The 25153-nt window shown below is 44.6% G+C and overlaps 1 protein-coding gene across 1 annotated transcript in view; it reads left to right on the top strand.

Annotated features, from left to right (window-relative positions):
• Nucleotides 1–10180: 10180 nt before the first annotated feature.
• snx2 (sorting nexin 2) overlaps nt 10181–25153 on the top strand; it is a 32403-nt gene continuing 17430 nt past the window's right edge. The window contains exons 1-7 of the mRNA XM_067414609.1: nt 10181–10385; nt 12400–12493; nt 15953–16098; nt 16274–16343; nt 17333–17376; nt 22047–22188; nt 23249–23327. Coding sequence (XP_067270710.1) covers nt 10182–10385; nt 12400–12493; nt 15953–16098; nt 16274–16343; nt 17333–17376; nt 22047–22188; nt 23249–23327 — 779 coding nt within the window. The 5' untranslated portion in view covers nt 10181. The remainder of the gene's footprint in view (nt 10386–12399; nt 12494–15952; nt 16099–16273; nt 16344–17332; nt 17377–22046; nt 22189–23248; nt 23328–25153) is intronic.

Below are 25153 nucleotides of genomic sequence, written 5' to 3'. Positions count from 1 at the left end.
CGTTTACCGTACTTCACTGAGACCGTCCGTCTAAAAGAGCCGCTCATACTGCACTTTACCGTACTTCACTGAGACCGTCAGTCTAAAAGAGCCGCTCATACTGCACTTTACCGTACTTCACTGAGACCGTCAGTCTAAAAGAGCCGCTCATACTGCACTTTACCCTACTTCACTGAGACCGTCAGTCTAAAAGAGCCGCTCATACTGTACTTTACCGTACTTCACTGAGTCCGTCTGTCTAAAAGAGCCGCTCATACTGCACTTTACCCTACTTCACTGAGTCCGTCTGTCTAAAAGAGCCGCTCATACTGCGCTTTACTGTACTTCACTGAGTCCGTTTACCGTACTTCACTGAGACCGTCCGTCTAAAAGAGCCGCTCATACTGCACTTTACCGTACTTCACTGAGACCGTCAGTCTAAAAGAGCCGCTCATACTGCACTTTACCGTACTTCACTGAGACCGTCAGTCTAAAAGAGCCGCTCATACTGCACTTTACCCTACTTCACTGAGACCGTCAGTCTAAAAGAGCCGCTCATACTGCACTTTACCGTACTTCACTGAGTCCGTCCGTCTAAAAGAGCCGCTCATACTGCCCTTTACCGTACTTCACTGAGTCCGTCTGTCTAAAAGAGCCGCTCATACTGCGCTTTACCGTACTTCACTGAGTCCGTTTACCGTACTTCACTGAGTCCGTCCGTCTAAAAGAGCCGCTCATACTGCACTTTACCGTACTTCACTGAGACCGTCAGTCTAAAAGAGCCGCTCATACTGCACTTTACCGTACTTCACTGAGACCGTCAGTCTAAAAGAGCCGCTCATACTGCACTTTACCCTACTTCACTGAGACCGTCAGTCTAAAAGAGCCGCTCATACTGCCCTTTACCGTACTTCACTGAGACCGTCTGTCTAAAAGAGCCGCTCATACTGCCCTTTACCGTACTTCACTGAGACCGTCAGTCTAAAAGAGCCGCTCATACTGCGCTTTACCGTACTTCACTGAGTCCGTCTGTCTAAAAGAGCCGCTCATACTGCACTTTACCGTACTTCACTGAGTCCGTCTGTCTAAAACAGCCGCTCATACTGCACTTTACCGTACTTCACTGAGTCCGTCAGTCTAAAAGAGCCGCTCATACTGCACTTTACCGTACTTCACTGAGTCCGTCTGTCTAAAAGAGCCGCTCATACTGCACTTTACCGTACTTCACTGAGTCCGTCCGTCTAAAAGAGCCGCTCATACTGCCCTTTACCGTACTTCACTGAGTCCGTCTGTCTAAAAGAGCCGCTCATACTGCGCTTTACCGTACTTCACTGAGTCCGTTTACCGTACTTCACTGAGACCGTCCGTCTAAAAGAGCCGCTCATACTGCACTTTACCGTACTTCACTGAGACCGTCAGTCTAAAAGAGCCGCTCATACTGCACTTTACCGTACTTCACTGAGACCGTCAGTCTAAAAGAGCCGCTCATACTGCACTTTACCCTACTTCACTGAGACCGTCTGTCTAAAAGAGCCGCTCATACTGCACTTTACCGTACTTCACTGAGTCCGTCAGTCTAAAAGAGCCGCTCATACTGCACTTTACCGTACTTCACTGAGACCGTCTGTCTAAAAGAGCCGCTCATACTGCCCTTTACCGTACTTCACTGAGTCCGTCTGTCTAAAAGAGCCGCTCATACTGCACTTTACCGTACTTCACTGAGTCCGTCAGTCTAAAAGAGCCGCTCATACTGCACTTTACCCTACTTCACTGAGACCGTCAGTCTAAAAGAGCCGCTCATACTGCACTTTACCGTACTTCACTGAGTCCGTCTGTCTAAAAGAGCCGCTCATACTGCACTTTACCCTACTTCACTGAGTCCGTCTGTCTAAAAGAGCCGCTCATACTGCGCTTTACCGTACTTCACTGAGTCCGTTTACCGTACTTCACTGAGACCGTCCGTCTAAAAGAGCCGCTCATACTGCACTTTACCGTACTTCACTGAGACCGTCAGTCTAAAAGAGCCGCTCATACTGCACTTTACCGTACTTCACTGAGACCGTCAGTCTAAAAGAGCCGCTCATACTGCACTTTACCCTACTTCACTGAGACCGTCAGTCTAAAAGAGCCGCTCATACTGCACTTTACCGTACTTCACTGAGTCCGTCCGTCTAAAAGAGCCGCTCATACTGCCCTTTACCGTACTTCACTGAGTCCGTCTGTCTAAAAGAGCCGCTCATACTGCGCTTTACCGTACTTCACTGAGTCCGTTTACCGTACTTCACTGAGTCCGTCCGTCTAAAAGAGCCGCTCATACTGCACTTTACCGTACTTCACTGAGACCGTCAGTCTAAAAGAGCCGCTCATACTGCACTTTACCGTACTTCACTGAGACCGTCAGTCTAAAAGAGCCGCTCATACTGCACTTTACCCTACTTCACTGAGACCGTCAGTCTAAAAGAGCCGCTCATACTGCCCTTTACCGTACTTCACTGAGACCGTCTGTCTAAAAGAGCCGCTCATACTGCCCTTTACCGTACTTCACTGAGACCGTCAGTCTAAAAGAGCCGCTCATACTGCGCTTTACCGTACTTCACTGAGTCCGTCTGTCTAAAAGAGCCGCTCATACTGCACTTTACCGTACTTCACTGAGTCCGTCTGTCTAAAACAGCCGCTCATACTGCACTTTACCGTACTTCACTGAGTCCGTCAGTCTAAAAGAGCCGCTCATACTGCACTTTACCGTACTTCACTGAGTCCGTCTGTCTAAAAGAGCCGCTCATACTGCACTTTACCGTACTTCACTGAGTCCGTCTGTCTAAAAGAGCCGCTCATACTGCGCTTTACCGTACTTCACTGAGTCCGTCTGTCTAAAAGAGCTGCTCATACTGCGCTTTACCGTACTTCACTGAGTCCGTCTGTCTAAAAGAGCCACTCATACTGCACTTTACCGTACTTCACTGAGTCCGTCTGTCTAAAAGAGCCGCTCATACTGCACTTTACCGTACTTCACTGAGACCGTCAGTCTAAAAGAGCCGCTCATACTGCGCTTTACCGTACTTCACTGAGTCCGTTTACCGTACTTCACTGAGACCGTCCGTCTAAAAGAGCCGCTCATACTGCACTTTACCGTACTTCACTGAGACCGTCAGTCTAAAAGAGCCGCTCATACTGCACTTTACCGTACTTCACTGAGACCGTCAGTCTAAAAGAGCCGCTCATACTGCACTTTACCCTACTTCACTGAGACCGTCAGTCTAAAAGAGCCGCTCATACTGCACTTTACCGTACTTCACTGAGTCCGTCTGTCTAAAAGAGCCGCTCATACTGCACTTTACCCTACTTCACTGAGTCCGTCTGTCTAAAAGAGCCGCTCATACTGCGCTTTACTGTACTTCACTGAGTCCGTTTACCGTACTTCACTGAGACCGTCCGTCTAAAAGAGCCGCTCATACTGCACTTTACCGTACTTCACTGAGACCGTCAGTCTAAAAGAGCCGCTCATACTGCACTTTACCGTACTTCACTGAGACCGTCAGTCTAAAAGAGCCGCTCATACTGCACTTTACCCTACTTCACTGAGACCGTCAGTCTAAAAGAGCCGCTCATACTGCACTTTACCGTACTTCACTGAGTCCGTCCGTCTAAAAGAGCCGCTCATACTGCCCTTTACCGTACTTCACTGAGTCCGTCTGTCTAAAAGAGCCGCTCATACTGCGCTTTACCGTACTTCACTGAGTCCGTTTACCGTACTTCACTGAGTCCGTCCGTCTAAAAGAGCCGCTCATACTGCACTTTACCGTACTTCACTGAGACCGTCAGTCTAAAAGAGCCGCTCATACTGCACTTTACCGTACTTCACTGAGACCGTCAGTCTAAAAGAGCCGCTCATACTGCACTTTACCCTACTTCACTGAGACCGTCAGTCTAAAAGAGCCGCTCATACTGCCCTTTACCGTACTTCACTGAGACCGTCTGTCTAAAAGAGCCGCTCATACTGCCCTTTACCGTACTTCACTGAGACCGTCAGTCTAAAAGAGCCGCTCATACTGCGCTTTACCGTACTTCACTGAGTCCGTCTGTCTAAAAGAGCCGCTCATACTGCACTTTACCGTACTTCACTGAGTCCGTCTGTCTAAAACAGCCGCTCATACTGCACTTTACCGTACTTCACTGAGTCCGTCAGTCTAAAAGAGCCGCTCATACTGCACTTTACCGTACTTCACTGAGTCCGTCTGTCTAAAAGAGCCGCTCATACTGCACTTTACCGTACTTCACTGAGTCCGTCCGTCTAAAAGAGCCGCTCATACTGCCCTTTACCGTACTTCACTGAGTCCGTCTGTCTAAAAGAGCCGCTCATACTGCGCTTTACCGTACTTCACTGAGTCCGTTTACCGTACTTCACTGAGACCGTCCGTCTAAAAGAGCCGCTCATACTGCACTTTACCGTACTTCACTGAGACCGTCAGTCTAAAAGAGCCGCTCATACTGCACTTTACCGTACTTCACTGAGACCGTCAGTCTAAAAGAGCCGCTCATACTGCACTTTACCCTACTTCACTGAGACCGTCTGTCTAAAAGAGCCGCTCATACTGCACTTTACCGTACTTCACTGAGTCCGTCAGTCTAAAAGAGCCGCTCATACTGCACTTTACCGTACTTCACTGAGACCGTCTGTCTAAAAGAGCCGCTCATACTGCCCTTTACCGTACTTCACTGAGTCCGTCTGTCTAAAAGAGCCGCTCATACTGCACTTTACCGTACTTCACTGAGTCCGTCAGTCTAAAAGAGCCGCTCATACTGCGCTTTACTGTACTTCACTGAGACCGTCTGTCTAAAAGAGCCGCTCATACTGCACTTTACCCTACTTCACTGAGACCGTCAGTCTAAAAGAGCCGCTCATACTGCCCTTTACCGTACTTCACTGAGACCGTCAGTCTAAAAGAGCCGCTCATACTGCGCTTTACCGTACTTCACTGAGTCCGTCCGTCTAAAAGAGCCGCTCATACTGCACTTTACCGTACTTCACTGAGACCGTCTGTCTAAAAGAGCCGCTCATACTGCACTTTACCGAACTTCACTGAGACCGTCTGTCTAAAAGAGCCGCTCATACTGCCCTTTACCGTACTTCACTGAGTCCGTCTGTCTAAAAGAGCCGCTCATACTGCCCTTTACCGTACTTCACTGAGTCCGTCAGTCTAAAAGAGCCGCTCATACTGCCCTTTACCGTACTTCACTGAGTCCGTCTGTCTAAAAGAGCCGCTCATACTGCGCTTTACCGTACTTCACTGAGTCCGTCTGTCTAAAAGAGCCGCTCATACTGCACTTTACGTACTTCACTGAGTCCGTCAGTCTAAAAGAGCCGCTCATACTGCACTTTACGTACTTCACTGAGTCCGTCTGTCTAAAAGAGCCGCTCATACTGCGCTTTACCGTACTTCACTGAGTCCGTCTGTCTAAAAGAGCCGCTCATACTGCACTTTACGTACTTCACTGAGTCCGTCTGTCTAAAAGAGCCGCTCATACTGCGCTTTACCGTACTTCACTGAGTCCGTTTACCGTACTTCACTGAGACCGTCCGTCTAAAAGAGCCGCTCATACTGCACTTTACCGTACTTCACTGAGACCGTCAGTCTAAAAGAGCCGCTCATACTGCACTTTACCGTACTTCACTGAGACCGTCAGTCTAAAAGAGCCGCTCATACTGCACTTTACCCTACTTCACTGAGACCGTCAGTCTAAAAGAGCCGCTCATACTGCACTTTACCGTACTTCACTGAGTCCGTCCGTCTAAAAGAGCCGCTCATACTGCCCTTTACCGTACTTCACTGAGTCCGTCTGTCTAAAAGAGCCGCTCATACTGCGCTTTACCGTACTTCACTGAGTCCGTTTACCGTACTTCACTGAGTCCGTCCGTCTAAAAGAGCCGCTCATACTGCACTTTACCGTTCTTCACTGAGACCGTCAGTCTAAAAGAGCCGCTCATACTGCACTTTACCGTACTTCACTGAGACCGTCAGTCTAAAAGAGCCGCTCATACTGCACTTTACCCTACTTCACTGAGACCGTCAGTCTAAAAGAGCCGCTCATACTGCCCTTTACCGTACTTCACTGAGACCGTCTGTCTAAAAGAGCCGCTCATACTGCCCTTTACCGTACTTCACTGAGACCGTCAGTCTAAAAGAGCCGCTCATACTGCGCTTTACCGTACTTCACTGAGTCCGTCTGTCTAAAAGAGCCGCTCATACTGCACTTTACCGTACTTCACTGAGTCCGTCTGTCTAAAACAGCCGCTCATACTGCACTTTACCGTACTTCACTGAGTCCGTCCGTCTAAAAGAGCCGCTCATACTGCACTTTACCGTACTTCACTGAGACCGTCTGTCTAAAAGAGCCGCTCATACTGCACTTTACCGAACTTCACTGAGACCGTCTGTCTAAAAGAGCCGCTCATACTGCCCTTTACCGTACTTCACTGAGTCCGTCTGTCTAAAAGAGCCGCTCATACTGCCCTTTACCGTACTTCACTGAGTCCGTCAGTCTAAAAGAGCCGCTCATACTGCCCTTTACCGTACTTCACTGAGTCCGTCTGTCTAAAAGAGCCGCTCATACTGCGCTTTACCGTACTTCACTGAGTCCGTCTGTCTAAAAGAGCCGCTCATACTGCACTTTACGTACTTCACTGAGTCCGTCAGTCTAAAAGAGCCGCTCATACTGCACTTTACGTACTTCACTGAGTCCGTCTGTCTAAAAGAGCCGCTCATACTGCGCTTTACCGTACTTCACTGAGTCCGTCTGTCTAAAAGAGCCGCTCATACTGCACTTTACGTACTTCACTGAGTCCGTCTGTCTAAAAGAGCCGCTCATACTGCGCTTTACCGTACTTCACTGAGTCCGTTTACCGTACTTCACTGAGACCGTCCGTCTAAAAGAGCCGCTCATACTGCACTTTACCGTACTTCACTGAGACCGTCAGTCTAAAAGAGCCGCTCATACTGCACTTTACCGTACTTCACTGAGACCGTCAGTCTAAAAGAGCCGCTCATACTGCACTTTACCCTACTTCACTGAGACCGTCAGTCTAAAAGAGCCGCTCATACTGCACTTTACCGTACTTCACTGAGTCCGTCCGTCTAAAAGAGCCGCTCATACTGCCCTTTACCGTACTTCACTGAGTCCGTCTGTCTAAAAGAGCCGCTCATACTGCGCTTTACCGTACTTCACTGAGTCCGTTTACCGTACTTCACTGAGTCCGTCCGTCTAAAAGAGCCGCTCATACTGCACTTTACCGTTCTTCACTGAGACCGTCAGTCTAAAAGAGCCGCTCATACTGCACTTTACCGTACTTCACTGAGACCGTCAGTCTAAAAGAGCCGCTCATACTGCACTTTACCCTACTTCACTGAGACCGTCAGTCTAAAAGAGCCGCTCATACTGCCCTTTACCGTACTTCACTGAGACCGTCTGTCTAAAAGAGCCGCTCATACTGCCCTTTACCGTACTTCACTGAGACCGTCAGTCTAAAAGAGCCGCTCATACTGCGCTTTACCGTACTTCACTGAGTCCGTCTGTCTAAAAGAGCCGCTCATACTGCACTTTACCGTACTTCACTGAGTCCGTCTGTCTAAAACAGCCGCTCATACTGCACTTTACCGTACTTCACTGAGTCCGTCAGTCTAAAAGAGCCGCTCATACTGCACTTTACCGTACTTCACTGAGTCCGTCTGTCTAAAAGAGCCGCTCATACTGCACTTTACCGTACTTCACTGAGTCCGTCCGTCTAAAAGAGCCGCTCATACTGCCCTTTACCGTACTTCACTGAGTCCGTCTGTCTAAAAGAGCCGCTCATACTGCGCTTTACCGTACTTCACTGAGTCCGTTTACCGTACTTCACTGAGACCGTCCGTCTAAAAGAGCCGCTCATACTGCACTTTACCGTACTTCACTGAGACCGTCAGTCTAAAAGAGCCGCTCATACTGCACTTTACCGTACTTCACTGAGACCGTCAGTCTAAAAGAGCCGCTCATACTGCACTTTACCCTACTTCACTGAGACCGTCAGTCTAAAAGAGCCGCTCATACTGCACTTTACCGTACTTCACTGAGTCCGTCCGTCTAAAAGAGCCGCTCATACTGCCCTTTACCGTACTTCACTGAGTCCGTCTGTCTAAAAGAGCCGCTCATACTGCGCTTTACCATACTTCACTGAGTCCGTTTACCGTACTTCACTGAGTCCGTCCGTCTAAAAGAGCCGCTCATACTGCACTTTACCGTACTTCACTGAGACCGTCAGTCTAAAAGAGCCGCTCATACTGCACTTTACCGTACTTCACTGAGACCGTCAGTCTAAAAGAGCCGCTCATACTGCACTTTACCCTACTTCACTGAGACCGTCAGTCTAAAAGAGCCGCTCATACTGCACTTTACCGTACTTCACTGAGTCCGTCAGTCTAAAAGAGCCGCTCATACTGCACTTTACAGTACTTCACTGAGACCGTCAGTCTAAAAGAGCCGCTCATACTGCACTTTACCGTACTTCACTGAGTCCGTCTGTCTAAAAGAGCCGCTCATACTGCGCTTTACCGTACTTCACTGAGTCCGTCTGTCTAAAAGAGCCGCTCATACTGCGCTTTACCGTACTTCACTGAGTCCGTTTACCGTACTTCACTGAGTCCGTCCGTCTAAAAGAGCCGCTCATACTGCACTTTACCGTACTTCACTGAGACCGTCAGTCTAAAAGAGCCGCTCATACTGCACTTTACCGTACTTCACTGAGTCCGTCAGTCTAAAAGAGCCGCTCATACTGCACTTTACCGTACTTCACTGAGACCGTCAGTCTATAAGAGCCGCTCATACTGCACTTTACCGTACTTCACTGAGTCCGTCTGTCTAAAAGAGCCGCTCATACTGCGCTTTACCGTACTTCACTGTGTCCGTCTGTCTAAAAGAGCCGCTCATACTGCGCTTTACCGTACTTCACTGAGTCCGTCTGTCTAAAAGAGCCGCTCATACTGCGCTTTACCGTACTTCACTGAGTCCGTCTGTCTAAAAGAGCTGCTCATACTGCGCTTTACCGTACTTCACTGAGTCCGTCTGTCTAAAAGAGCCACTCATACTGCACTTTACCGTACTTCACTGAGTCCGTCTGTCTAAAAGAGCCGCTCATACTGCACTTTACCGTACTTCACTGAGTCCGTCTGTCTAAAAGAGCCGCTCATACTGCCCTTTACCGTACTTCACTGAGTCCGTCCGTCTAAAAGAGCCTCTCATACTGCACTTTATCGTACTTCACTGAGTCCGTCTTTATGTGATAATTATGACAATTAATTTGGACTTTATTTCAGAAATGTGACTTTTTATCTCGTTTTTTAACTTTTTGTCATTATATTGTATTTAATAATAACTTTTTAGTCACAATTTCTACTTTTTAAGTCAGAATTTTGACAAATTTACATCATCATTTTAAATAAACATAAAGTGAAAATTAGGACTTCATAATGTTATATTATGATGACAACATGTCAAAATTATAACTGTGTCTTAATTATGAATGATAATTTCTAACTTTTTAATAATAAATCATTTTATGTGATAATTATGACAAGTAATTTGGACTTCTTTTCAGAATTATGACTTTTTATCTCTTTATTTTAACTTTTTGTCATAATATTGTATTTAATAATAACTTTTTAGTCACAATTTCTACTTTTTAAGTTAGAAGTTTGACAGATTTACATCATAATTTTAAATACACATACAAAAATCGAAATTATGACTCAATAAAGTTAAATTATGATGACAAAAAGTCAAAATCATGACTTAATGACTCAATTTCAAACTTTTAATAATAAATCGTTTAATGTGATATTTATGACAAGTAATTTGGATTGAGAAATATTACTTTTTATCTCATTTTTTAACTTTTTGTAATTATATTGTATTTTATTAGTCACAATTTCTACTTTTTAAGTCATAATTTTACACTATAATTTTAAATAAACATAAAACAGTCAAAATTATGATTTTATAAAGTTAAATTATGATGACGAAGAGTCAATATCATGACACAAAAGTCTAAATGATGCCATAAATAGTCCTAATTTCGACTTTTGTCCTAATTTCGATGTACGGTGTCTCGCGCCGCGGATGCGCAGTGCTGGAGACCCGCCCGTCCTGCGCAGTGAGGGCGGAGCATGAGCCGCATGAAGCGCTTCTGTCATGAGACTCGGTCACATGACTGGCTTCAGCACACACTCATTCTATCACTCAGAGACTTTATTCGGCTGTTATTGTTGAAGATGGCGGAGGACAGAGAGCCTCCACCGATGTCCGAGGCGTCGCACACGGGCTTAACGGAACTGGAGGACGGGGAGGATCTGTTCGTTAGCACCGCGAGCAGAATGGAGGTGAGATTAAACCTGCGCGCGACGCTAGCGTTCACAACGCGCGTCGACACGCCCATCTTCTCACAGGAGCTGATCAATAATCAATGCTCACACTCAGCGAAACACCAGCGTCGTATTTTCATCGCGTTCTGGCAAATTTCACTGAATATCATGAGCGAGTTGAGATGCTGAGCGCGCATGCGCGACACGGGCTCCTTTCTTCACATCAACACTGCGTCGCGCGAACGCAGAGCCTCGATATTATCATGTTTATAAACAAACCTTCAGATCATAGATAAGTGTGTGTGTGTGTGTGTGTGTGTGTGTGTGTGTGTGTGTGTGTGTGTGGCTACTGAAGTGATTTCTGCCTCAAATTATGGAAGCAATGCATGAAAATCAATGGTCGTAATATGTCACCCTGAGGGTCGACTTTGTAAAATTGATATGTATCTTCTGTAAACTGAATAAATAATCTTTCCATTGATGTGTTTGTTAGGACTATTTGAAAAAATCTGGAATCTGAGGGTGCAAAAAAAATGTAAATATTGAGAAAATCTCCTTTAAAGTTGTCCAAATGAAGTCCAATGCATATTACTACTAATAGTAACACTTTATGTCAGGTATATTTATTTTAAGGTTCAGTTATTAACTAGTTGCTTATGATCATGCATATTCCTATGATATTGTCTGTTTATTAGCACTTATAAAGCTCATATTAATGCCTTATTCTGCATGAGCTTATTCTACATCCCTTAATCCGACCCAATACCTAAACTTAAACGCTACAAAAACTACCTTACTAACTATTAATAAGCAGGAAATTAGGAGTTTATTGAGGCAAAAGTCGGAGTTAATAGTGAATATGTGTTCCCCATACAAGTGTTACCCTACTAATAATACGTTTATAATATATACTTTCAGTCGGAAATGAACTAAATATCTTACTGGAACATGATCGTAATATCCTAATGATTTTCGGCATAAAAGAAAAATGTATAATTTTGACATGTATAATATATTGTTGGCTATCGCCACAGATATACCCGTGAGATTATGACTGCTGTTAAGCTCCAGGGTCACACATTTGCATGCAAGACCTGTGTTAAACAGATCATAAATGCACACGGTCATGTGCTGATGTGCTGATTTGCACCTGATCAGCAGATTCTGGACACAGACCCTTCCTTCGCACTTCCTGTAGTTCCGGTCATGGGTTCATCCTGTGAGCCCAACACGTTTACGACACACGTGTGAACATTAACTTTAAAGGAAACTCCACCGGTTTTAGAAATAGGGCTTATTCAGCTTCTTTCCTACATTTAGACATGTGGGCAAATGCATTTTTGTCTCAGTGCATTGTTTTAGTTTGGCAGGGTCGGCGCTAGCTTAGCTTAGCATAATGAATGGAATCCTATGTTGCCAGCTAGCATGTCCCGAGTAAAAGTTATCCAAAGAAACAACCCCTCCTTACCTAATTACTTATTGTAGCCTGCGTATCCACAACGAGTACTAGCGATGCAGATTAAGACTAGGCGATTTATAGGCAGATATTGGGACTATATTATGGGGAAGCAGAGATATCACGGCTCTCATCCTCACGTCCTCCGGCTGTCGAGCGATCGCAATGTGCTGTGTGATATCTCTGCTTCCCCATAATATAGTCCCAAATCAATATCTGCCTATAAACCGTCTAGTCTTAATCTGCATCGCTATTTGTACTCGTTGTAATAACGCAGGCCACAAGAAGTAATTAGGTGTTTTTTAAATAATTTTTTTATCACTTTTACTCGGGACATGCTATCTGGCAACATAGGATTCCATTCATTATGCTAAGCTAAGTTAGCGGCGACCCTGCCAAACTAAAACAATGCATCACTGAGACAAAAATGCATCTGCCCACATATCTAAATGTAGGAAAGAAGTTGAATAAGCCCTATTTCTAAAACTTGTGGAGTGTCCCTTTAATTATAGAAAGCGTGTCACACGGACTCAGAGAACATCTATATGCTCATTTCTGGTTTGTTTTGTCTCTCAGGCCAGTCCAACGTCTCCAGAGAACGACACGAGCTCCAATGGACCCAAACCTGACCAAATCTTCCTGGATGAGGATCCGGATGACCTGTTCGCTGGTGTGTGAGCTCTGCCTCAGGATTGACAGTTTCTATTAGATCTGTTTGACACATACACCACCCTTTAAAAGTACTTTTATTCATCAAGGACGCATTCAATTGATCAAAAGTAATGTTTATAATGTTACAGAAGATTCTATTTCATGTAAATGCTGTCTATTCATCAAAGAATCACAGTTTCCACAGAAATATGAACTGATAATAATCATAAATGTTTGTTGATCATCAAATCATATTTTAATGATTTCTTTGCATGAACAGAAAATCTAAAATGTTCTATAAGAACGAAGAGAAGTTTAAAACGTCCAGTTTTTTAGATGTTTTAAAAAAGAAAATTCTTGGTTATGCCAACATTCCATTGTATCATTCTTCAAATATTATGGGAGCGTTACTCTAGAGCGTTCTCTGAGCGTTACTCTAGAGTGTCCTCTGAGCGTTACTCTAGAGTGTCCTCTGAGCGTTACTCTAGAGCGTTCTCTGAGCGTTACTCTAGAGTGTCCTCTGAGCGTTACTCTAGAGCGTTCTCTGAGCGTTACTCTAGAGTGTCCTCTGAGCGTTACTCTAGAGCGTTCTCTGAGCGTTACTCTAGAGCGTTCTCTGAGCGTTACTCTAGAGTGTCCTCTGAGCGTTACTCTAGAGTGTCCTCTGAGCGTTACTCTAGAGCGTTCTCTGAGCGTTACTCTAGAGCGTTCTCTGAGCGTTACTCTAGAGCGTTCTCTGAGCGTTACTCTAGAGTGTTCTCTGAGCGTTACTCTAGAGTGTTCTCTGAGCGTTACTCTAGAGTGTTCTCTGAGCGTTACTCTAGAGTGTTCTCTGAGCGTTACTCTAGAGTGTTCTCTGAGCGTTACTCTAGTGTGTTCTCTGAGCGTTACTCTAGTGTGTTCTCTGAGCGTTACTCTAGAGTGTTCTCTGAGCGTTACTCTAGAGTGTTCTCTGAGCGTTACTCTAGTGTGTTCTCTGAGCGTTACTCTAGAGTGTTCTCTGAGCGTTACTCTAGAGTGTTCTCTGAGCGTTACTCTAGAGTGTTCTCTGAGCGTTACTCTAGAGTGTTCTCTGAGCGTTACTCTTGAGTGTTCTCTGAGCGTTACTCTTGAGTATTCTCTGAGCGTTACTCTTGAGTGTTCTCTGAGCGTTACTCTAGAGTGTCCTCTGAGCGTTACTCTAGTGTTCTCTGAGCGTTACTCTAGTGTTCTCTGAGCGTTACTCGAGTGTTCTCTGAGCGTTACTCTAGTGTGTTCTCTGAGCGTTACTCTAGAGTGTTCTCTGAGCGTTACTCTAAAGTGTTCTCTGAGCGTTACTCTAAAGTGTTCTCTGAGCGTTACTCTAAAGTGTTCTCTGAGCGTTACTCGAGTGTTCTCTGAGCGTTACTCTAGAGTGTCCTCTGAGCGTTACTCTAGAGTGTCCTCTGAGCGTTACTCTAGAGTGTTCTCTGAGCGTTACTCTAGAGTGTCCTCTGAGCGTTACTCTAGAGTGTTCTCTGAGCGTTACTCTAGAGTGTCCTCTGAGCGTTACTCTAGAGTGTTCTCTGAGCGTTACTCGAGTGTTCTCTGAGCGTTACTCTAGTGTTCTCTGAGCGTTACTCTAGAGTGTCCTCTGAGCGTTACTCTAGAGTGTCCTCTGAGCGTTACTCTAGAGTGTTCTCTGAGCGTTACTCGAGTGTCCTCTGAGCGTTACTCTAGAGTGTTCTCTGAGCGTTACTCTAGAGTGTTCTCTGAGCGTTACTCTAGAGTGTTCTCTGAGCGTTACTCTAGAGTGTCCTCTGAGCGTTACTCTAGAGTGTTCTCTGAGCGTTACTCGAGTGTTCTCTGAGCGTTACTCTAGTGTTCTCTGAGCGTTACTCTAGAGTGTCCTCTGAGCGTTACTCTAGAGTGTCCTCTGAGCGTTACTCTAGAGTGTCCTCTGAGCGTTACTCTAGAGTGTCCTCTGAGCGTTACTCTAGAGTGTTCTCTGAGCGTTACTCTAGAGTGTTCTCCGAGCGTTACTCTAGTGTTCTCTGAGCGTTACTCTAGAGTGTTCTCCGAGCGTTACTCTAGAGTGTTCTCTGAGCGTTACTCGAGTGTCCTCTGAGCGTTACTCTAGAGTGTTCTCTGAGCGTTACTCTAGAGTGTCCTCTGAGCGTTACTCTAGAGTGTTCTCTGAGCGTTACTCTAGAGTGTTCTCTGAGCGTTACTCTAGAGTGTTCTCTGAGCGTTACTCTAAAGTGTTCTCTGAGCGTTACTCGAGTGTTCTCTGAGCGTTACTCTAGTGTTCTCTGAGCGTTACTCTAGAGTGTTCTCTGAGCGTTACTCTAGAGTGTTCTCTGAGCGTTACTCGAGTGTTCTCTGAGCGTTACTCGAGTGTTCTCTGAGCGTTACTCTTGAGTGTTCTCTGAGCGTTACTCTAGAGTGTTCTCTGAGCGTTACTCTAAAGTGTTCTCTGAGCGTTACTCTAAAGTGTTCTCTGAGCGTTACTCTAAAGTGTTCTCTGAGCGTTACTCTAAAGCGTTCTCTGAGCGTTACTCTAGAGCGTTCTCTGAGCGTTACTCTAAAGTGTTCTCTGAGCGTTACTCTAGTGTTCTCTGAGCGTTACTCTAGAGTGTTCTCTGAGCGTTACTCGAGTGTTCTCTGAGCGTTACTCTAGTGTTCTCTGAGCGTTACTCTAGTGTTCTCTGAGCGTTACTCTAGAGTGTTCTCTGAGCGTTACTCTAGTGTGTTCTCTGAGCGTTACTCTAGAGTGTTCTCTGAGCGTTACTCTAGTGTTCTCTGAGCGTTACTCTAGAGTGTTCTCTGAGCGTTAATCTAGTGTTCTCTGAGCGTTACTCTAGAGTGTTCTCTGAGCGTTACTCGAGTGTTCTCTGAGCGTTACTCGAGTGTTCTCTGAGCGTTACTCTAGAGTGTTCTCTGAGCGTTACTCTAGAGTGTTCTCTGAGCGTTACTCTAGAGTGTTCTCTGAGCGTTACTCTAGAGTGTTCTCTGAGCGTTACTCTAGAGTGTTCTCTGAGCGTTACTCTAGAGTGTTCTCTGAGCGTTACTCTAGAGTGTTCTCTGAGCGTTACTCTAGAGTGTTCTCTGAGCGTTACTCTAGAGTGTTCTCTGAGCGTTACTCTAGAGTGTTCTCTGAGCGTTACTCTAGAGCGTTCTCTGAGCGTTACTCTAGAGTGTTCTCTGAGCGTTACTCTAGAGTGTTCTCTGAGCGTTACTCTAGAGCGTTCTCTGAGCGTTACTCTAGAGCGTTCTCTGAGCGTTACTCTAGAGCGTTCTCTGAGCGTTACTCTAGAGTGTTCTCTGAGCGTTACTCTAGAGTGTTCTCTGAGCGTTACTCTAGAGTGTTCTCTGAGCGTTACTCTAGAGTGTTCTCTGAGCGTTACTCTAGAGTGTTCTCTGAGCGTTACTCTAGAGTGTTCTCTGAGCGTTTCTCTAGTGTTCTCCGAGCGTTACTCTTGAGGTGTCCTAAATGAATTGTGTTCTTTCTCTCCTTCAGAAGCGACAGAGGAAGTTTCACTGGACAGTCCCGAGCGGCAGCCAATCCTGTCAGACGGACCGTCGCCCGCCATTACTCCCGTCACGCCCACCGCCATAATCGACCCGCGGATGGACGTGGGCGCGTTCGACCGATCGCCGGATGAGGTGAAGTAATAATAATAATCTGTTACATTTATATAGCGCTTTTTCTAGGTCCTCAAAGCGTTATACATTTAGAAGGGGGCAATCTCCTCAGCACCACCAATGGTTGAAGTGGCGTAACACCACATGTGTCCATCTGATCTCATGACTGTCTCATAGTTTTATTCTTCCTCTCTAGGACGAAGATGAAGAGGAAAGCAGGGACACGTTTGACATTCAGATATCCGTGTCCGACCCGGAGAAAGTTGGTAAGGAGCTTTCCTGAAGTTCAACTTCAAGTTTAGGTTTTATGAAGCGATGAGAAGTTTATGTGCGCAAAAAACTAAATAACGAATTCTATAGTGATGGCCGATTTCAGAACAAAGCTTCGAACCGTTATGAGTCAGTGAATCGGTTCATGATTCGGATCGTGAGTCAAACTGATGAAATCACGAGACTTCGGCGATCCGAATCATGAGTCGATTCACTGACTCATAACGGTTCGAAGCTTTGTTCTGAAATCGGCCATCACTATATAAGTCGTTATTTAGTGTTTTTTGCGCACTAACTCTATTCTGGCCTCTTCATCAATGATTGTAGAGCCGCTGTAGTGAGATGGGCTTTGTAACGACGTCTTTAGTGCCTTTATGGGTCTTGAGAGAGGAAATGACATTGGTGTCAATGAAGGCCTTTCTGAGCCATCGGATTTCAACACTAATATCTTCATCTGTGTGTGAAGATGAGCGGAGGTCTGACGGCTGGCCAACCACAGGAGGAATTAATCACACAATTTACATTTTTCGGGTGAATTAACCCTTTAAGACAGATTCAATAAAACAGGAGTAAAACATTTCGGTAACACTTGTATGGGGAACACATATTCACTATTAACTCCGACTTTTGCCTCAATAAACTCCTAATTTCCTGCGTATTAATAGTTAGTAAGGTAGTTTTTGTAGCGTTTAAGTTTAGGTATTGGGTCGGATTAAGGGATGTAGAATAAGCTCATGCAGAATAAGGCATTAATATGAGCTTTAGAAGTGCTAATAAACAGAAAATATCATAGTAATATGCATGATCATAAGACACTAGTTAATAACTGAACCTTAAAATAAAGTGCTACCAACATTCTCATAAAAGAAACATCCATATCAAAGGTTCGGAGTTTAAAAAACATGCGCTGAAGAGCTGCTTGTGCTCAATTCATGACACTCATTTGGTGAGAAATGTTTTGTTTTGTGTGTGTTTGTTTGTCCAGGTGACGGCATGAACGCGTACATGGTGTATAAAGTGACGACCAAGGTGAGAAAGGCCTTTGGATGCTCATCTGAGAGTGTGTGTGTTGATCGCTTCTGAGAGTGTGTGTGTGGATCGCTTCTGAGAGTGTGTGTGTGGATCGCTTCTGAGAGTGTGTGTGTGGATCGCTTCTGAGAGTGTGTGTGTGGATCGCTTCTGAGAGTGTGTGTGTGTGGATCGCTTCTGAGAGTGTGTGTGTGTGGATCGCTTCTGAGAGTGTGTGTGTGTGGATCGCTTCTGAGAGTGTGTGTGTGGATCGCTTCTGAGAGTGTGTGTGTGGATCGCTTCTGAGAGTGTGTGTGTTGATCGCTTCTGAGAGTGTGTGTGGATAGCTTCTGAGAGTGTGTGTGTTGATCGCTTCTGAGAGTGTGTGTGTGGATCGCTTCTGAGAGTGTGTGTGTTGATCGCTTCTGAGAGTGTGTGTGGATCGCTTCTGAGAGTGTGTGTGTTGATCGCTTCTGAGAGTGTGTGTGTGGATCGCTTCTGAGAGTGTGTGAGTGTGGATCGCTTCTGAGAGTGTGTGAGTGTGGATCGCTTCTGAGAGTGTGTGTGTGGATCGCTTCTGAGAGTGTGTGTGTGGATCGCTTCTGAGAGTGTGTGTGTGGATCGCTTCTGAGAGTGTGTGTGTGGATCGCTTCTGAGAGTGTGTGTGTGTGGATCGCTTCTGAGAGTGTGTGTGTGTGGATCGCTTCTGAGAGTGTGTGTGTGTGGATCGCTTCTGAGAGTGTGTGTGTGGATCGCTTCTGAGAGTGTGTGTGTGGATCGCTTCTGAGAGTGTGTGTGTTGATCGCTTCTGAGAGTGTGTGTGGATAGCTTCTGAGAGTGTGTGTGTTGATCGCTTCTGAGAGTGTGTGTGTGGATCGCTTCTGAGAGTGTGTGTGTTGATCGCTTCTGAGAGTGTGTGTGGATCGCTTCTGAGAGTGTGTGTGTTGATCGCTTCTGAGAGTGTGTGTGTGGATCGCTTCTGAGAGTGTGTGAGTGTGGATCGCTTCTGAGAGTGTGTGAGTGTGGATCGCTTCTGAGAGTGTGTGTGTGGATCGCTTCTGAGAGTGTGTGTGTTGATCGCTTCTGAGAGTGTGTGTGTGGATCGCTTCTGAGAGTGTGTGTGGATCGCTTGTGAGTGTGGATCGCTTCTGAGAGTGTGTGTGTGGATCGCTTCTGAGTGTGTGTGTGTGGATCGCTTCTGAGAGTGTGTGTGGATCGCTTCTGAGAGTGTGTGTGGATCGCTTCTGAGAGTGTGTGTGGATCGCTTCTGAGAGTGTGTGTGTGTTGATCGCTTCTGAGAGTGTGTGTGTGGATCGCTTCTGAGAGTGTGTGTGTGGATCGCTTCTGAGAGTGTGTGTGTTGATCGCTTCTGAGAGTGTGTGTGTGGATCGCTTCTGAGAGTGTGTGTGTGGATCGCTTCTGAGAGTGTGTGTGTGGATCGCTTCTGAGAGTGTGTGTGTGGATCGCTTCTGAGAGTGTGTGTGTTGATCGCTTCTGAGAGTGTGTGTGTGGATCGCTTCTGAGAGTGTGTGTGTGGATCGCTTGTGAGAGTGTGTGTGTGGATCGCTTCTGAGAGTGTGTGAGTGTGGATCGCTTCTGAGAGTGTGTGTGTTGATCGCTTCTGAGAGTGTGTGTGTGGATCGCTTCTGAGAGTGTGTGTGTGGATCGCTTCTGAGAGTGTGTGTGTTGATCGCTTCTGAGAGTGTGTGTGTTGATCGCTTCTGAGAGTGTGTGTGTGGATCGCTTCTGAGAGTGTGTGTGGATCGCTTGTGAGTGTGGATCGCTTCTGAGTGTGTGTGTGGATCGCTTCTGAGAGTGTGTGTGTGGATCGCTTCTGAGAGTGTGAGTGTGGATCGCTTCTGAGAGTGTGTGAGTGTGGATCGCTTCTGAGAGTGTGTGAGTGTGGATCGCTTCTGAGAGTGTGTGAGTGTGGATCGCTTCTGAGAGTGTGTGTGTGTGGATCGCTTCTGAGAGTGTGTGTGTGTGGATCGCTTCTGAGAGTGTGTGTGTGTGGATCGCTTCTGAGAGTGTGTGAGTGTGGATCGCTTCTGAGAGTGTGTGTGTGTGGATCGCTTCTGAGAGTGTGTGAGTGTGGATCGCTTCTGAGAGTGTGTGTGTGTGGATCGCTTCTGAGAGTGTGTGAGTGTGGATCGCTTCTGAGAGTGTGTGTGTGTGGATCGCTTCTGAGAGTGTGTGTGTGTGGATCGCTTCTGAGAGTGTGTGTGTGTGGATCGCTTCTGAGAGTGTGTGTGTGTGGATCGCTTCTGAGAGTGTGTGTGTGGATCGCTTCTGAGAGTGTGTGTGTGGATCGCTTCTGAGAGTGTATGTGTGTGTGGATCGCTTCTGAGAGTGTATGTGTGTGTGGATCGCTTCTGAGAGAGTGTGTGTGTGTGGATCGCTTCTGAGAGAGTGTGTGTGTGTGGATCGCTTCTGAGAGAGTGTGTGTGTGTGGATCGCTTCTGAGAGTGTGTGTGTGTGGATCGCTTCTGAGAGAGTGTGTGTGTGTGGATCGCTTCTGAGAGAGTGTGTGTGTGTGGATCGCTTCTGAGAGTGTGTGTGTGTGGATCGCTTCTGAGAGTGTGTGTGTGTGGATCGCTTCTGAGAGTTTGTGTGTGTGGATCGCTTCTGAGAGAGTGTGTGTGTGTGGATCGCTTCTGAGAGTGTGTGTGTGTGGATCGCTTCTGAGAGAGTGTGTATGTGTGGATCGCTTCTGAGAGAGTGTGTGTGTGTGGATCGCTTCTGAGAGAGTGTGTGTGTGTGTGGATCGCTTCTGAGAGAGTGTGTGTGTGTGTGTGGATCGCTTCTGAGAGTGTGTGTGTGTGTGTGGATCGCTTCTGAGAGAGTGTGTGTGTGTGGATCGCTTCTGAGAGAGTGTGTGTGTGTGGATCGCTTCTGAGAGAGTGTGTGTGTGTGGATCGCTTCTGAGAGTGTGTGTGTGTGGATCGCTTCTGAGAGAGTGTGTGTGTGTGGATCGCTTCTGAGAGAGTGTGTGTGTGTGGATCGCTTCTGAGAGTGTGTGTGTGTGGATCGCTTCTGAGAGAGTGTGTGTGTGTGGATCGCTTCTGAGAGTGTGTGTGTGTGGATCGCTTCTGAGAGAGTGTGTGTGTGTGGATCGCTTCTGAGAGAGTGTGTGTGTGTGGATCGCTTCTGAGAGAGTGTGTGTGTGTGTGGATCGCTTCTGAGAGAGTGTGTGTGTGTGGATCGCTTCTGAGAGAGTGTGTGTGTGTGTGTGGATCGCTTCTGAGAGAGTGTGTGTGTGTGTGTGTGGATCGCTTCTGAGAGAGTGTGTGTGTGTGTGGATCGCTTCTGAGAGTGTGTGTGTGTGGATCGCTTCTGAGAGTGTGTGTTTGTGGATAGCTTCTGAGAGTGTGTGTGTGTGGATCGCTTCTGAGAGTGTGTGTGTGTGTGTGTGTGGATCGCTTCTGAGAGTGTGTGTGTGTGTGTGTGTGGATCGCTTCTGAGAGTGTGTGTGTGTGGATCGCTTCTGAGAGTGTGTGTTTGTGGATAGCTTCTGAGAGTGTGTGTGTGTGGATCGCTTCTGAGAGTGTGTGTGTGTGTGTGGATCGCTTCTGAGAGTGTGTGTGTGTGTGGATCGCTTCTGAGAGTGTGTGTGTGTGTGTGGATCGCTTCTGAGAGAGTGTGTGTGTGTGGATCGCTTCTGAGAGAGTGTGTTTGTGTGTGGATCGCTTCTGAGAGAGTGTGTATGTGTGGATCGCTTCTGAGAGAGTGTGTGTGTGTGGATCGCTTCTGAGAGAGTGTGTGTGTGTGGATCGCTTCTGAGAGAGTGTGTGTGTGTGGATCGCTTCTGAGAGAGTGTGTGTGTGTGTGTGTGTGTGGATCGCTTCTGAGAGAGTGTGTCTGTGTGTGGATCGCTTCTGAGAGTGTGTGTTTGTGGATAGCTTCTGAGAGTGTGTGTGTGTGGATCGCTTCTGAGAGTGTGTGTGTGTGGATCGCTTCTGAGAGTGTGTGTGTGTGGATCGCTTCTGAGAGTGTGTGTGTGTGTGTGTGTGGATCGCTTCTGAGAGTGTGTGTGTGTGTGTGTGTGTGGATCGCTTCTGAGAGTGTGTGTGTGTGGATCGCTTCTGAGAGTGTGTGTGTGTGTGTGTGTGTGGATCGCTTCTGAGAGAGTGTGTGTGTGTGTGGATCGCTTCTGAGAGAGTGTGTGTGTGTGTGGATCGCTTCTGAGAGTGTGTGTGTGTGGATCGCTTCTGAGAGTGTGTGTGTGTGGATCGCTTCTGAGAGTGTGTGTGTGTGTGTGTGTGTGTGTGTGGATCGCTTCTGAGAGTGTGTGTGTGTGTGTGTGGATCTCTTCTGAGAGTGTGTGTGTGTGTCTGGATCGCTTCTGAGAGAGTGTGTGTGTGTGGATCGCTTCTGAGAGAGTGTGTTTGTGTGTGGATCGCTTCTGAGAGAGAGTGTGTGTGTGTGTGGATCGCTTCTGAGAGAGTGTGTGTGTGTGGATCGCTTCTGAGAGAGTGTGTTTGTGTGTGGATCGCTTTTGAGAGTGTGTGTGTGTGTGGATCGCTTCTGAGAGTGTGTGTGTGTGTGGATCGCTTCTGAGAGTGTGTGTGTGTGTGGATCGCTTCTGAGAGTGTGTGTGTGTGTGGATCGCTTCTGAGAGTGTGTGTGTGTGTGGATCGCTGTGACTCTTCTGAATCCTCTGTGTGTGTGTGTGTGTGTGTGTGTGTGTTTAGACCAGCCTGTCCATATTCAACAGAGACGAGGTTTCCGTCAAGCGGCGCTTCAGTGATTTCTTGGGTTTGCACAGTAAATTAGCCTCCAAGTATCTGCATATCGGCTACATCGTGCCTCCTGCTCCGGAGAAAAGCCTTGTGGGTAAGATCTGGACCGTTCTGTAAACGGACATAAAGTGTGAGTGTAGCTAAACTTAAAGGAACACTCCAGTGTTTTAGAGATTATTCAACATCTTTCCTACATTTAGGTATGTTGCATGCATTGTTTTAGTTCGGCAGGGTCGCAGCTAGCTTAGCTTAGCATAATGAATGGAATCCTATGTTGCCAGCTAGCATGTCCCGAGCAAAATGATTTCTACTCGTTGTGAATACACAGGCCATAAGAAGTAATTAGGTGAGTTTTTTTTGGATCACTTTTACTCGGGACATGCTATCTGGCAACATAGGATTCCATTCATTATGCTAAGCTAAGCTAGCGGCTTTGAAAGCTGTTTTAGGATAGAAGTGTTTAAACAACCGACAAAAATAATGAGGTCCACTTATAGAAATGTCTACATTTTGCCATTTTGAATTAAAAAAAGGCTTATAATTCAAGTGATTCATGTAACTAATGTAATTTTTTTATCGATTTTTTTTGAGTTTGACAACAAACACCTCGTAAAATACAGCTATAGAACATAGCTCAAAACATAATCATAAATACTTGCTGAACATTGACTCTCTTCTTATGGTTTCTCAATTCATAAAAGTATAGAATATAATTTCTATACATTTTTGGGGCGTTTAAACGTCTTAAAAATGCACACATGTAGATCAGAAAAATCTACATTTTCTAAAACCCTCTTCAAGAATTGCTTCAACCTCGTATTAGTGCATATAAAACCAGATCATCTCATCATATTCTTTAAACTATCCCAAAAAAGACCCGCTGATGGCCGTTCAGCTTTTTGTTCTGCTGCTCCTAATGACTGAAATTTATTACAAGTATTGCAATCATTTCAATTTCAGCGTTCAAAAACTACTAAGGAGTGTTTTTATTACAGAATGTAAGTGGATGTTTTATATGTGTGTGTACTGCAGAATATGTGTGTATGTGTTTCAGGAGATCTAATGCAGGCTGTTGTTGTAAATAAGAACTTGCTCTTAACTTGCCTGGTTATATAAAGATAAAAAAATTAAATAATAATCTGAACGTGTTCCAGGAATGACGAAGGTCAAGGTGGGAAAAGAGGACCTTTCATCGGTGGAGTTTGTAGAGAAAAGAAGATCTGCTTTGGAAAGGTATTTAAAGAGTTAATACGTAAATATTTAATAGGATATCTTTAAGTAATAAATTAAATATATATATATTTTAAAATGGATAAAAAATAAGTTAAAATTATATATATATATATATATATATATATAATATAAAATATATTTCAAAGAATTAATTCATTGATATTAAAATAAACACTTTAAACAATATTTTAAGTAATAATAATTAATTAACTAATTAATTAATTAATTAATTAATATTAAAATTTATAAAAATAAATCTGCTTTGGAAAGGCAAATATTTCAAATAATTAATGCATAAATATTCAAGTAAACATTTTTAAAAAATGTATTTAATTAAATACATAAAAAAATTATCAAATTAATTAAAAAATAAATCTGCATTGGAAAGGTTTAATACATAAATATTAAAATTAACATTTTAAAATAATTTTTCAATACAAATTCAAATCAATTAAAATTAATTATAATAAATCTGCTTTGGAAAATTATTTCAATGAATGAATGCATAAATATTATAATAATTATTGTAATGTTTGTAACAATTAATAACTAAAATAAATAAATGTATTAGCAATTAAAAAATACATTTTAAAAATATAATACTTTATAATACATATAAAATTGGAAAGATATTTCAAATAATAATACATGATTATTAAAATAAATAAAATGTATATAAAAATAATTAATAAAAAGTAATAATTAAAATAAATGTATTCGTAATAATAATAATAAAATAATTATTTCTTTTATTTTATTTGTGAACAGAAGAATTTGTAATAATAAAACGATTAATACATCAATATTAAAATATTTGGTAGCACTTTATTTTAAGGTTCAGTTATTAGCTAGTGTGTTATGATCATGCATATTACTGTGATATTGTCTGTTTATTAGCACTTCTAAAGCTCATATTAATGCCTTATTCTGCATGAGCTTATTCTACATCCCTTAATCCGACCCAATACCTAAACTTAAACGCTACAAAAACTACCTTACTAACTATTAATAAGCAGGAAATTAGGAGATTATGAGGCAGAAGTCGGAGTTAATAGAGAATATGTGTTCCTCATACTAGTGTTACCTAATATTTTTATTAATAATAATACATTTTTAAAAAATAAATAATAATTAAATATTAAAATAATGACATTTATACAGTGCCTTGCGAAAGTATTCGGCCCCCTTGAACTTTGCGACCTTTTGCCACATTTCAGGCTTCAAACATAATGATATAAAACAAATTTTTAGTGAAGAATCGACAACAAGTGGGACCCGATCATGAAGTGGAACGACATTTATTGGATATTTCAAACTTTTTGAACAAATCAAAAACTGAAAAATTGGCCATGCAAAGTTATTGGTCCCCCTTAAGTTAACCCTTTGCAGCGCCACCTTTGGCTGCGATTACAGCTGTACGTCTCTTGGGGTGTGTCTCTATCAGTTAAACTCATCGAGAGACTGAAATGTTTGCCCGTTCCTCCTGCAGAGCAGCTGGAGCTCAGTGAGGTCGGATGGAGAGCGTTTGTGAACAGCAGTTTTCAGCTCTTTCCACAGATTCCCGATTCAGGTCTGGACTTTGGCTTGGCCATTCTAACACCTGGATATGGTTATTTTTGAGCCATTCCATTATAGATTCTGCTTTATGTTTTGGATCATTGTCTTGTTGGAAGATTAACCATCTTCCCTGTCCCTGCTGAAGAAAAGCAGCCCCACACCATGATGCTGCCGCCACCATGTCTGACAGTGGGGATGGTGTGTGTTCAGGGTGATGAGCTGTGGTGCTTTTACGCCAAACATTACGTTTTGCATAGTTGCCAAAAAGT

This window comes from Pseudorasbora parva, chromosome 13 (assembly GCF_024679245.1).
Source record: "Pseudorasbora parva isolate DD20220531a chromosome 13, ASM2467924v1, whole genome shotgun sequence".
NCBI classification, from domain to species: domain Eukaryota; kingdom Metazoa; phylum Chordata; class Actinopteri; order Cypriniformes; family Gobionidae; genus Pseudorasbora; species Pseudorasbora parva.
This window is presented reverse-complemented; position numbering and strand designations above follow the sequence as displayed.